The 12,030-nt window shown below is 43.1% G+C and overlaps 1 protein-coding gene across 2 annotated transcripts in view; it reads right to left on the reverse strand.

Annotated features, from left to right (window-relative positions):
• Nucleotides 1-12,030, reverse strand: part of OXSR1 (oxidative stress responsive kinase 1) — a 123,703-nt gene that overhangs the window by 14,454 nt on the left and 97,219 nt on the right. For both annotated transcript variants that reach the window (XM_014609069.3, XM_059729223.1), the window contains 4 exons: nt 9,704-9,837; nt 7,310-7,358; nt 4,472-4,537; nt 4,082-4,204 (listed from right to left, as the gene is read on the reverse strand). In XM_014609069.3, coding sequence (XP_014464555.1) covers nt 4,082-4,204; nt 4,472-4,537; nt 7,310-7,358; nt 9,704-9,837 — 372 coding nt within the window. The remainder of the gene's footprint in view (nt 1-4,081; nt 4,205-4,471; nt 4,538-7,309; nt 7,359-9,703; nt 9,838-12,030) is intronic.

Below are 12,030 nucleotides of genomic sequence, written 5' to 3' on the forward strand. Positions count from 1 at the left end.
CTAAGGCAACCGCTAAGCTGTGAAAAGTCTGAGCAACGGGCACCACCACCAAGCTAAGAGGACAAACGTTCCTAGGAAAAAGCACCTCACTGTTCTTAGCCACAGCTGAAGCAATGGACACATTCCTTTTTTTTTACTCTGCTACTGGAAAATAAAACAATTTTTTTTTCTATTTGTGCTGTTCACATTACGATTGCCTTCAAGAAAAGACTCAAGCAAATGTCTGTGTCAGGGTGTCAAACTCATCAAGGCCTATGGATCAGATGAGGGTTGGTGGATTGGGACCGACCCCCCTGTGCTGTGTGCGGCAGTAATCACAGTCCTGGGCCCAGCTCGTGCTCCACATGCAGCACATGCCAGCCCCACAGCACAGGGGCCTGGGAGCTGGCTCCAGATCAGGCTCCAGGTCACCCATGCATGCCAGAACCAGCACACAAGTCCAGTATGGTGGAGCGCTGAATGCAAGCTGTGCACCAGACTCCCTGTGCTGTGTGCAGCATGGGGTGCAGCCAGGCACCAGGGGAAGAGAGAACCCTGGGACTGATGCGTGAGGGGCTGGGCTGGCCACACATGCTGCACTGGGTACAGGGGACCAAGCACAAAGCACACTGCATGTGGCATAGTGTCGCATTAGCCCTGTGTGCAGGTTCTGACACTGCCTGATTTGACTGTGCCTAGGAAGCAGCGTGCAGAGCTGGTCTGGCACAGGTGCTGCATGCAGCATGTGCCCCAGACTGACCCCATGCAATGTTGCATGAGGCAGAGCATCCTGCACACGTGGGGCCAGGGACTGTCCCATGTCATGCGTGGAATCAGTCCAGAGACCCATAGCCTGGATAATATGGCTCCAAAGGCTGGATCGAGCCCAGGGGCCCTATATTCAACATCCCTGGTTATGTGATAAACATACCAATAGGAAAGAATTGGTTAAGGATGCAATGGTGATGGGAAACTTGGGAGTAAGTAACCATGACATACTAGAACTCATGATTCAAAGATGGATAAAGCAGGAGGTTAGCAGAGTTAACACTGGATTTCAAGAGGGTGGATTTCAACCAGCTCAGAAATAATAGCCTAGATATCATGAGAGGACAAGCTGAAGGATAAGTGGGGCCCACAAGGCCTGGCAGTTTCTAAAGGGCACAGTATTGGAAGCTCAGCAAGAAGCTATTCCAACACAATGGAAGCACAAGAATGGCAGGAGACCAGTGTGGCCATACAGGTTGCTTCTTGGTGCCTCAAAATCAAAAGGAAAAAAAACATACAGGCAATGGGAGGAAGGGCAAAAATCACCAAGAAATCATACTGAGAAAAAGATGAATTTCCAGGAACAGAATCAGGGAGGAAAAGGTACAAAAAGTGAATTACATCCAGGAAGGGAAGCTGAGGACAACAGGAAGAGGGTTCTATAAATACGCTGGTCAGAAAAGAAAAACTAAGGAAAGTATGGGTCCACTGATGTTAAGGGGGTGAGCTATTAACAGAGGATGCAAAAGGCAGAGCTACTAAACAACTATGCTGGCTCAGCCTTCACAAAAAAAAGCCACAAAGAGATGACTAACAAAAATTATATAAACATGGAAAGGGAAAGGCCAAGGGTCATGATAATGAAATGAAGCATTAGAAAACTTTTGATGCATTTGAACAAACTTAAGCCAGCACACCCGGAGGCACTTCCTCCCAGGGTTGGCAATCTAATCAACTGACCACACATTTTTTTGACTGGGCAAAGATTATAACAATTTTATGAAAAAGCTAGTAGTTTTCTTAACAGAGATAAGATTTTTAACATTTCTTAATGGAAAATTTGTGCTTTTTCTGTGTATTCTTTGGACCCACTGGGCCTTTGTTTTTTTGGGGGTTTTTTTTTTTTACAGGTATCTTTTACTGAATTTTTGACCAGTCAATTAACCAAACTGTTTGATTGGTCAAATACCCAACTCTATTTCATCCCAGGGTTGTAACAGAACTGGCAGAAGGGATCTCAGAGACCCAGACAATATTTACAAAGCTGTGGAAGATGGGTGATGTTCCAGAGGACTGAAAAAAAGGTCAACATAGTGCCCCCCCTTTTTTCTTTTAAAGGGGAGTGGGGCAAACAGGCAGATCCAGGGAATTATGTACAGTCAAGTCCACTTGGGAACTTACTGGAACAAATTACAAAGAAGTCAATTTGCAAGCACCTAGAGGGGGGAGATTGATCATGAGCAGGCAGCATGGAATTAAGAACAAGTTGTATCATAGTGTCATAGTGCTTAGGGTCAGGAGGGACCTAAACAGATCATCAGGTCTGACCCCCTGCCCCAGGCAGGAACAGGTGCCAGGGTTATATCACCCCAGCCAAATATCTGTCCAGCCTGTCCTTGAAGACCCCCAAGGTAGGAGAGAGTACCACCTCCCTTGGGAGCTCATTCCAGAGCCTAGCAGCTCTGACTGTAAAGTAATGTCTCCTGATGTCCAGCCTGAACCTACTCTCTAACAATTTGTGACCATTATTCCTAGTAACCCCAGGGGAACAAAGCCTCCCCCAATTCTTCCTGGTCCCCCCTGGTGAATTTGTAAACGGCCACCAGATCCCCTCTCGGCCTCCTCTTGTGGAAGTATAAGTTGTCTACTTGTACTTTAGCGAGGGTTTTGATAAAATCCTACATGACCTACTCAAAAGCAAGTTGAAGAACTGTGGACTTATAATCATTACCCATCTTGTTGTCTCAACCTCAAGCAAAGAGTAATTATAAATGAATCCATGTCAGAATGGCAGGTTTCAAATGGGGTCCACAGGAGTCTGTCCTGTGTTTGGTGCTATTTAACGTGTTAATTATTTTAATGCCAGGATTGAGAGTTTCTGGAACCAATTTGTAGATGACAACTGGGGAGGACTGAAGACATTGGAGGAGAGGAGCAGAATTCACAGGGATCTTGACTGGTTGCAAAGCTGGGCTAGAAGCAACAGGATGAAGTTCAATGTAGACAAATGCAAGATGCCACACCTAAGAAAGAATAATTAAAAGCAAACATATGTAAGGGAAGATAACTGGATGGGGCAAAATTGCCAAGAAGGGCCTTGGGGTTTTGGTAGATCAGAGGTTAGCAATGTTTTTTTTGGCAGAGTGCCAAAACCACCCATAAATAAAGGTGTAAAATGCTGGTGTGCCAGGGTGGATGGCAGAGGAGCCATGAGGGGCTTGATCCTTGTTGCGACAGCACAACCCTGGCCCCCTTCCCCGCTACCTGCCCCGAGGCTCAGGTGCCAACCAAATGCTTTCACATGTCACACTGGTATGTGCTGAAGGCTGCCTACCCCTGTGGGAGATCATGAACTGAACATCAGTTAGCAACAGGATGCAGTTGCAAAAAATAAATAAATACTTTTAATTTAATTTTTTTTTAATTAAAATTAAAAAAAATATATAAAAACATATATATTTGCATGCTCTGGGCAGGGGTGTGCAGACAGAGGATCATAGCTCTGAACCACACTGTCACCACTGCAAGGAGCCGAGGCAGAATCACGACCCCCTGTCTGCCCACCCCTGCCTGCAGCATGCAGGCTGAAGACTGACTTTGCACTACCTCCGGTCCACGCTGCCACTACCACAAGATCCCAGCCCGGCCCCAGAGGAGCTCCCCACCTTGCCACATGCCCTGCCAGTACTGCTGGGGCCGATCTCCACAAAAACCCTGGCCCAGCATTATCACAAGGTGGCTGCTGCTGGGGTCTCCATGGAAACTGGCCCCAGTGGCATGAGCACGGGCTTCTGGGAAATGGAGTCCACTACCAGACAGACTTTGCTTTAATGTTGTAGAGTGGAGATGGGCATTGAACTGGGATCTAAGAGATCTGGATTTAGTTTCCAGCTTTGCCACACACTCCTTGCATTACCTTGGTGTGTTGCAAGCTCTGTGCCTCAATACAGCTGTGTCAAACTTCTCTCAGACAAGGTTACCTTGTCTATTCAGATGTAAACTCTTCAAGGCAAGGCTTCTCTCTTACTAAAAACAAATAGCACTTAACGAAACAGCTGTGGCCTCAAGTGCTCCCACACTGCAAATACAAGCATCGCAAGCGCTGTGTGCTTACCCTGAGCTGTGAAATTGCCGCTCTGCCTTCCTCGCTTTCTTCATCTAGTTCATCATCACTCCACTCCCAGCCGCCATCCTCAGTCTTATGAAGCCGCCCGCTGGAACCAGGGACTCGCCGGACCTGCTCGTACAAAAGACAAAGAGTTACCAGACAAAGCAGATAGTTTGAAGTATTAATGTTGCTTGGAAAAAGCGGTCAGAATATCCAAGGTGGTGCATAGCTTGGATAAGCTGTTTGAGGACTTGACAAAGGATGAGTAAGTATTAGGCTAGACTAATTGCCATGCTAACTAATAATTGGTGCAAAAAATTAACCTAATGAAGCGTATGAACTGAAACATCACTGCTCAACAGAGGCAGTCAATTCCCAATGGCTGCATCTTGGTACCTTTTTGGATCGTTCAGTAATTGTTGGTGCTCTCTGCAGCATCTTTTCTTGTAGAAATTCTTTATTCTGAAAGAGAAAAATTTCAGTATCAAGTTCACTTTTTTACTGGTATAGGTCATTTATGGCTGAACAGGCATAACTGTGGCAATTAAAACAATTTTGCTAGAACCAGGAAGCATCTTGCATTGTTTGGAAGCTAGCATACCCTTGTCTTAAAGTGTCCAAGGGGTAAATAAAAAAAATTTAAAAATTAAAAAAAAAAGTTACTGTTCCTTCTCTAGCACGTTAATTTCCCTAAAGTGCATGTTAATCCCAAACAATTGCGACCCATACTAGAAGACCCAATTCTTAAAGAGATCTCCCCAGAAGCACCCATGCTAGCCTTTAAAACAAGCACCAAACCTGTCTACTCTCAAAGAAGCAAGAAGCAAACTTCCTATGGCCCAAAACACACTGAATGGATCCAGACCATGCCAGGACAAGAAATGTAAAGCCTGCCAACACATCTCCACCACTCCCACAATAACTACACCCCATAACAAAACCATCACCACTCCTGGACCTTACAGCTGCACCTCCAGAAATGTAATCTCTCATCCACTGCACTAAATGCCACAATATATAGGACAAACCAAACAACTGTGTACCAGAATGAACGCACACCGGAAATCTATCCAAGACAAAAATACCCAATTACCTGTGGGTGCACACTTCTCACAAGGCAACCACTCTCTCTCCAATCTCTGTTCTAAACCTCAAAGGGAATTTACAAAACACCTTTCACAGACGAGCCTACGAACTTCACTTCATAAATCTACTGGGTACAAAAAAAATCATGGACTAAACCTAGACACTGGCTTTATGGCACATTACAACCTACCTGCCACCCAATAACCCCAGGTAACCTGTCTGCATTTTACCAGTTATGTTCTATAACCAGGTCAATATCCCCTTCCCCACACCACCACCACCTACCTGTCTCACGCCTATTGTCTCCCATCCCTCTGATCCTCACTGCCATGCATTTGCATTTTCACAGACCCGCATTTTGCATACTGGCTTGTATTCCATTCAGGAGAACACAAAACAACAGCAGACTCTCCCTATGTCTGAAGAAGGGTGTTTGTGCCCAAAAGCTTGCAAAGAACAATTTTTCCAGCTATTCAGTTGGTCTGATAAAAGATGTTCATCTACCCAAAGAACCTTGTCTGCCTGTGTCCTTAGACCAGCACAGCTATAATCAACACCTCCCGTTAATCCCAAGTACCTTTTCATCAGTGACTGACAGTGCCTCCTGTAAAGTGACATGGGATTAAGTGGAAAATGCCAGGTTTGTGTTCCCTAAAATTCTACTGAATCCCTGCAATACAATTTGTCCCCAGAAAATAAAAGTGAAAAAAAAGTTGCAGGAAACAAGTCGGAGGTCTGCAGAATTGTATCTGGTATAGTCCATACCCTCAGTTTTCAAAGGCTTCCTATTTCCTCATCTAACACTAAACTAAATTTAGCTTCCGCCCTCCTCCCCCGACCCATTTTCCTCTGTTGTCCCAAAAGGGTCCCTTCTTGCTAGCAGATATCAGAACAATTCAGTTCAATTCTGACCCAGAAATTGCAGCAGGAAAAAAGTTACAGCAGCACTGGAAACAGCAAAAGTCATTTATAATGTGCTGCATACTGCTTGCAATTTGGACAAAATCTGAACTACATCTTGCATTAAAATGCCTCTCTCTAAAAGCCGCATCTACTTCACCCTCAGGACACAAAACACATGATTATAATGATTCTGATTCACTCGACCACCACCAAAAAAAAAAACTGTCCAGCTTCACATCCAACGATGCTTAAATATTTCACATACATAAAAATCAAATCAACATACACATTTCACTTGAGGTTCTGGTGCGAACATTGCCCTCATGTGTGGAAACACTAATTTTCTATGATGTACATTCCTTCAGAGCAATTCAATAAAAATATGGGTGAAAGTTTTACATGCGATAAATAACAGAACAATCAGTCTTAGTCAGATATGGAAGATTTAAGAAATGCACAACCCAACCAATGAACAGCTTCATTAGGCCTTTTCATAATTAAATGATATAGCTAGAGCTGAAATACAGGGAATGTTCTCCCTGAAACTAGAGGCATTCATCATTTTGCCACCTCCACATGCACTCTGCCCATCAGGCCATATCATTTGGGACAATGAACAAGCCAAAAATTGAAGTTTGAAAGCAACCTGAGAAATATTGCATCATTTCCATCCATCTCGGGAATTCTTCCCTTTAAGTGTTGCTTCCCACAAAAGTTACCTTTGCCCAAAGTGGGCAAGAAATACATAAATATTCAACCATGACGCAGAGGCAGAATTAAAGTCTAATTTCTAGCAAGTGAATTTTCAGAGCTAGAAATGGGAGTCATGTTATTCGTATGGGAGGCACAACATTTGCTGGCAAGTCTTCGGCAGTCTCATTCCTTACATTACTTAAAGAGGGCATGGCAGGCTGGTTTTTAGAGATTTCTAAAATGTTAGTCTTATTTACTGCTTCCACAGTGGGACCTTCAGAAATGTGCCATTATAAGCAGAAGGAAAGGAAAGAAACCCAGGGAAGATGTTAAATCTCTTAAGATTTTCTGCATCATAACTTTCAGGAAGGGCCGTGATGAGATATCAGGTAACAATTTTATTGTACCCATTTCCCTTACTCAGTCAGCATACAAAATCAGCCATAAATGCAGACCTGCAAAGATTTATACCACCCAACATGCTTCCTCCTACAGAGAGCTCTCACCAATTGGGAATAGCAAGTGACAAAAAGTTAGGAAGTGTTTGCCTACCTTTGCTTTCGTGAAAAATTTGTGTCTTAAAAGTTCAGCAGCTGTTGGTCTATTAATAAGAGGGAGAAAAAATGGTTATAAAAGCTGCTTTTAAAGGCAACTGACTTGTGGCTTGCCTCACGATTGCAGCCTGTTTACAACAAGGGTGTGAGCTTCACTTGGCTTTCCTTAGAGTTGGCCTGTTCTTTAAACACATTTCCAATAGCACAAGGCAAGCTGTGGCTCGGGTTTACCCTGCTTTAAAAAGATAAACTTGTCAAGAAAAAAAAACCTACTCACATTCTAATGCTGAATTCAAGTATTTTTTTTGAGAGACCATAGAGAAATGACCTGCCTCAAGTGACAATGAAAGATCAGGCTGCCATGGGAACAGTGCAGTATTGATGTTGCACCAGTAAGCAAGAACTTTTTTCTAGTTTCATTAAAACCAAATGAGATGATCCATCTTCGCCAAATGGAAAAGGTCAAAAATCAAGAGGGAAAGAAATAAGTTAAGCATATTAAGTGCTTGAGACATGGGAAAGCAAAGATGTATTCAAGGGTTCACAGGGATTTTCGAAAGCTGAAAACCTCTATGAAAGGATAATTTACACTGCTAAAAGAAATATCAGCAATTAATGACATGCTGAAGTTAAATCCTTACTAGCATTTTATTAATTATAGTATTACAATTTATAATATGCTAAAAGAGAGCTGAATTGGGGAGCTCCTGTACCTAATTATAACAGTTTTAAAAAACTCTCCTCTCCTGTTCACTCTGGGTATACCAGGCTTCAACAGCTGCAATGCGCTCTGCAATGGGGGCGTAAATTTGTGCTGGTACTATCTTTGCCATACAAGTTGTTTCCTGTAGGCAGACCTCTAGCTTCCCATGAGAGCAGTGGGTTTATACCTGCACAGAACTGGCAATATTAGAGCCTCAGTTCCTCGAGCGAACACCAAGCTGTTGATTACTGGCTGCTAACCTGCATGCTCACTTGGACTGGTGGGTGTTTGTGGCAGGAAGGAGAGAAGAGTATGTGATATGTGAAAAAGCGGTAACGTTTAATCCCAGTCCATGCGAGCTCTAGCCCATCATGTACATGATCATGCTGATAAAAAAAAAAAAAGGAAGAAATGAGAGTTAAACCAGGAGGAACTGGTACCACCCTCTGCCTGGAATCCCATCAGGTTCATTAAGCATGCCAAGTTTAGTCAGTTATAAAAAAACTATGCCATTTATATCAAGGCTGTACAAAGCCCTAAAGCAAGGCTCTGCTGTACTGGGGAATCAAAGAGAGCCTTAATTATAGTGCTGTATGAAAAGCCTAATCTTCCCCAGCCGTGACCTGCTGACTCCCAGGATAAAGAGGGTTTATTTTTAATCTCCATAAGTGCTTCTGCTTCTTTACCATGTGGTTTATTAAAAATCACCTTCATATTTTGGAGAATAAGAAAAAAATTGTATGATTCTGTTTGAAAAAAACTTCTTTCAGAGCAATTCATGGAGGATGTAAACCCAAGGGCTTCACCTCAAAGATGCACTTCGGTTCAAACCTTCCCTTTAAGATGGGCTGTTACCAGCAGCCACTCTGCACTGAGCTAGCAAGCTAGGGAAAGGTTGGGGGGCAGAGGAGGCAGGGGACCCAGAGCTGGCTATGGTTAGTGAGCATGCCTAGATTAGAGCACTGTTGTAGTTTTACCTGTAGAAATGTGGCCTTGTACCAGGGAACTTGACTGAGGCTTTAAAAGTTACCACCAAATAAGCCAACAGTAATAAACTGGGAACCATAAGTTCATGTTCTGCTCCACTTCCTCCACAATGCAGAACAAACTTGCTTATTTGCAGCGAGTATGACTTAAAACCCAGTGCACCTGGACATTTAAAAAGGATTTGTATAGAGAGAAGACCAAGGGAAATCAGCTGCCAACATTTTACCTTGCTACAATCCATAAATAAATACTCCTCATAATTAAGCTAGTCGATCCATCCCTGTTTTTATGAATTTAAAAACAGAAATTTTATCTGAAAAGCTCCTCAGGTAAATATGCAGCAAGCAACCTGTAATTACGGAGATAAAACTGCAGTGGGTTTTTTCTAACTGGATGCAAGACAGGAACTACAATCAACTCTCCCGAGGGTATGATACTGGGGAACGGTGGCCTAGATGGAGCCTGTGTTACTTTACCAGGGACGTGTGCGTGTCTAGCCACTTGCACACAGTGCTGAATAGTCAACCTTTGTTAATCAATAAGGATAGCAAGGAAAATTTACCATCACACAGCAAGCCTTCTGCATTAATCTGCAGCTCAGAGACTATAGAGGTATCTCGGGCACAACAGCTTTAAAGACCAAGATGTGCTGGGTTTTTCAATTATGTGCGTGTGTGGTGGTAGCAATGGGGACACCCTTACCTTTTCTCCGGGTCCTTCTGCAGGCACGAGGAAATCATCTTCCTAAACGATTTCCCATACTTTTTCAGCATTTCTTTATCTTGCACTCCAGTCTCCAAACAAGGTGGATCGTTCTGTAGCGTCAGCATTAACACCTGAAAGAATCGAGTCCACTGTAAACATCTGGGGGGACCAAACATTTTCCTGAAGAGCCAGGTGTCGGAGATGGCACTTGTATAAACTCCCTGCGAAAAGGCAGAGTGAGGCTTTCTGCCGATGCTCATCATGACCCCTTACATGTTAAAAAGATCCAGGCTGCGGGATAAATGCCAGGTCCAGGCAAATTTCTAGGTCAGCCACACCAGCATGGTGCAGCCTCAAAGGAAAGCAGAAGGGCATACTCATTTGTGCCTTGAGATGGTTCAAGCAAGACCTTAGATTCAAATGTTCTCTCCTGATCTGCCTGGAGGCGTCTCTTAGCCATAGGACGAAGCAGGGAGCGAGTCAGAAATTGTGTTAATTATTAATGCAAACAGAAAGGCCACATGGATGATAAGATGAACTTGTGCTCTCACCACCCCCTGCACCCACCAGGTCAAACTGATTTCTTCTGTTCAACTCAGAACAGCAAAGGCATTTGAAACAAAAGAACAAAAAATTGCCATTGCTTCCATTTTCCCTTGTCATTACTGTTGTGCAGACTATACCAATTTTAGAAAGAGAACCAGCACGCAATATATTTGAAGACGTTTCTACAGCTGTAAAACAGCAATGGCCCATCAATTCAGGCAGAATTATACAGGCTAATGAAAGTGGAAGTTACATTTTCTAGTGACAATATGGAAATAGAAATTGCTGCCTAGTGACATTTATAAACAAAGTCTGAACTTGCAGTTTGAATGCAGCGAGCCCAGTCCAAAATAACTGGTGTAAAAATGTTAGCAACTATCTACAGTCGCATGGGGAAATACTACTGAAAACAGCAGAAGCGACTCGTCTGAATTCATGGCTGCTTTGTTACGAACATTAACTTCATCTGCAAACAACGAAAGTCGGAATAATAATAAGTGCATATATTTTAATAGATGTATTCAGAGCAGTGCAAACACCTGTGTAGACCCTCTTAGTTTAAAAGATGGGCTTATTCTAGTACGGCTCAAGTCAATTAGGAATCTGTTTGAGTTAAAATAAAACTAGCCATTTGAAAATCGAAATAAGACCCCCCCCACAAAGGGTTTTCCACCTGTTTAAATGATTTGGTTTAAAAGCTGAAGTTAAACTTGGCACAACGTCCATAGTAAAGAAGGTCTATTTTCACAGTACTCAATCTTATTAAAAGTACTGATTTTGAATAAAATGAAATTGTTCTTAGGAAAATGTTTGTTTCATTAAATACCACCTGACAAAACCTGCCTAATTCAACACTAATCCTGCCATTTTTACAGAAATTTGACCAGCACTGTAAAGCAGCAATACAATTTCCAACCACAGATTTGACAATCTGGAGTGTGTGAAGCGGAATAGGCCTGTCTTTTGTTCACCAAATGCATCTGACAAAGGGATCGGCCTGTTACTTGAACAAAGCGCCCATCACAAAGAAATATTCTGAGGTCCAAAGGCTCCAGAAGCACAATCCATCATGCTGTAAAGCAAGAGGCAGCTGTTACAATGCCAATGCCACAGATCAAGGATGAAGAGAAAACATTTTTCAGACAATGCAAGCAGTGGGAAGTGAGAGAAGAGTTTGCACAGCAGGAACACAGGAAAAGAAGGGACCTCCTGGACTAAAGTCCAAAGGCCCTAGGAAGCCACGTTGTGTAATCCCTTCTACACACTGAGTAAGGTGCATCTTAAAGGTGGTTAGTTTGGTCCCCATTCCAGACAACCTCTCTCTCTTCTAACACCTTCCTTCTGCATTGCTTCACTTACTTCTATCATACCTTTCCTAAAATCAGATTGCATGTAGAAATGCCTTCCTGTTTTGTAAATATGGATTTAAACAAAAAACAAACAAACAAAAAAATCAAACCCACTGCTCTCTATCCAAGCTGCTCCATTACTGCACAAGAGCAGGTTTGGAGCAAATCTCCCCCAGCCTTCAGCAATCCCACCTAAAAATATATCAAGTACGCAGATCCTGGACTCCAAAGATGCTGTTCTATGTCACCCTTCAAACTGGTATCCAGCAACAAGACCCGCCAGAACATATAACAGGAAATAACACCTCTCCAAGTAAATGGACCCAGTTACCTGTCTGGAATACCCAAGGCTGAGACCATCAGCTCATCTTACTTGGGCTACTCAACAGACACAAGAGCAACTTGCAGCCTCTAGCTAGGCTAATGCTC

The sequence above is a fragment of the Alligator mississippiensis genome, chromosome 5 (genome assembly GCF_030867095.1).
Source record: "Alligator mississippiensis isolate rAllMis1 chromosome 5, rAllMis1, whole genome shotgun sequence".
In the NCBI taxonomy this organism is placed as follows: domain Eukaryota; kingdom Metazoa; phylum Chordata; order Crocodylia; family Alligatoridae; genus Alligator; species Alligator mississippiensis.